Genomic DNA, 2,016 nt, shown 5'->3' on the forward strand with positions numbered 1-2,016 from the left:
ATTTACACATGCACAAATTAAAATTACAACAGCTTGAAACTAATCACACACAAAAATCTTTAAGAAATACGCGCTAATCACCTCTTACACACACTCAGCACATCAGGGTGATGCGTTCAAGTACTACTAGAATGCTCGTTCATCATAGTTTTCTCATCAGTTGTTTTAAAATTTGATTGTGAATAATATCTGGTAAAACTTGACATTTTTCCACTTTCTTAAAAAGATATTCCTGATAGTTAATATAAAAAAGTCTAAATAAGCGTTTTTAAAACACTTATCCCTTTAAAAATAAGAATATTTCCTGAAAAGAGCGCTTCTCATCTGCAGCAGCTCAATCACAAATCAGAGTGAGTCTATTTTCTCTCCATAAAAATCTGTTAATCTCAATGAAATCTCTTCTCATCCCAAATATTTTGCTCTTCTTTTTTTTTGGAAGAATGTGTCGGACTAAATGAATATTTTATAAATAAAGTTTGGTTTTATTTGAATAAAAGACATGACACGTTTAAAAGAGTGTCAAATATGTTAGTTAAACTAGAATCCAGTGTAAAAACGATTGGAATTAGATTTTAAAAAGCCACTTCTGCGTCCGTGGCGAGCGCAGATGGCGAGCCGCCTGTCAGAGCCGGCCTGGTGGGCGTTGGCCTGTCACCGTGACGTAGCCATGATTAGCCGTAGAGCTTCATTCCCGTTCTGATCCCAAACATCTGCACGATTACTGCTCAGCCGGAGTGAAACTCATCCCGGTTCCGCGTCTGCTTCCCCGCAGGAGGAGTACGACGAAGAGGACGACTATGCAGAGGAAGAAGGTGAGAATCCGGCGCTGTGTTCCGGCGCGGCCGCGGCTCCGGTTCTGACCGGGTTCTGTTTCCTCCGCAGAGGATCAGGCGGCCGCTCAGGGACAGAAGAGGAAGAGGGAAGTGGAGGACGAGGGCGAGGAGGACGACGACGAGGAAGACTAGTCCCCGCCGGTCTCCGCCATCCGTGTGTTGTCCTTGTGCCGTCTTTGTCCGTCTCAGTCCTCCTTCGGACCCCGAACCTCCACCTGACAGCCGCCGCGGCGCCGCGTCCCGCTCTAGTCGGTTTTTCTGTTTGAAATAGAAATCACTCGTTTATTTTTAGATAATATATGAGATTTACAGAGAAAAGATTTTATCTGAACTTGTTGGATCCGGCAGAAGAATCCACACTTCTTTCCCTTTAAGCTCGATTCAGGATCCCGTTTTCTGTCCGTCCAGCGAGTCTCCGCCCCCCTGACCTCCTTCACGCCGACGTCTGTGTCGTCCTCCGGCTGCCGCAGATCTTCAAGCACAGAAAACCTTCCACCAAAGAGTGAGTTTCCTCCGTGGGACCCGGAGAGTAGATCCAGATAACACAGGAAGAACAGCTTCATCCGTCGGATCCGGTTTGATCGAGTCTTCTCAGAGATGGACCGTCGCCCCGCCAGCAGGACCAGAACTCTATTCATGCCGTTCTTGTAGACCGGTGGTCCCCAACCTTGCATTTTTTCCAGTTTATTTAAAATCCGATTCTGAAGGAAGTTTTATTTTGAAAAACCTACTTGAGTCTCTAAACCACATTTAACTCATGAGTGCGTCAAATCGCTCGTTAATCCATACGATACTTTCTTTCTTCGACCGCCAAATTAAAAGTAAAGTTAACAAAAAAACGACCATATTCGGAAAGTTTCTTTAAGTTGAAAACAAGAAACAGAAGAAGAACCTTTGACTTCAAAATAAAAGACAGCAGCAAAAACAGAAAGAACTCCAAATATGGATTCATCATAATAATATTTAGCACTCGGCTGTCTAATGATAAAAAAATGTTGCTAATAAAGTTGCTCAATTGATGGATTCGGACACCGCTGAAGTTGGCGTCTGATTTTCTTTTGTTTTGACAGTTTTGAGTTGGCGTTACTGCTTGTATTTTTGGTATTCATAAACTTTATAGTTTTTGAAATATTGAGCTAAATATGGAAATGAATAAGAAAGTCTTCAAATTTCAAAATTTTAA

General features: G+C 42.6%; 1 protein-coding gene across 1 annotated transcript; it reads left to right on the forward strand.

Annotated features, from left to right (window-relative positions):
- Window positions 1-772: 772 nt before the first annotated feature.
- On the forward strand, window positions 773-1,872 carry LOC112138890 (acidic leucine-rich nuclear phosphoprotein 32 family member E; the record flags this gene model as incomplete). The annotated part of the gene is given in 2 exon segments (XM_024261556.1): window positions 773-812; window positions 883-1,872. Coding segments are annotated over 2 exon segments (123 nt in total), but the record flags the coding sequence as incomplete, so codon positions are not given.
- Between the last annotated feature and the right edge of the window lie 144 nt (window positions 1,873-2,016).

Source organism: Oryzias melastigma, unplaced genomic scaffold (assembly GCF_002922805.2).
Source record: "Oryzias melastigma strain HK-1 unplaced genomic scaffold, ASM292280v2 sc03778, whole genome shotgun sequence".
NCBI lineage: Eukaryota > Metazoa > Chordata > Actinopteri > Beloniformes > Adrianichthyidae > Oryzias > Oryzias melastigma.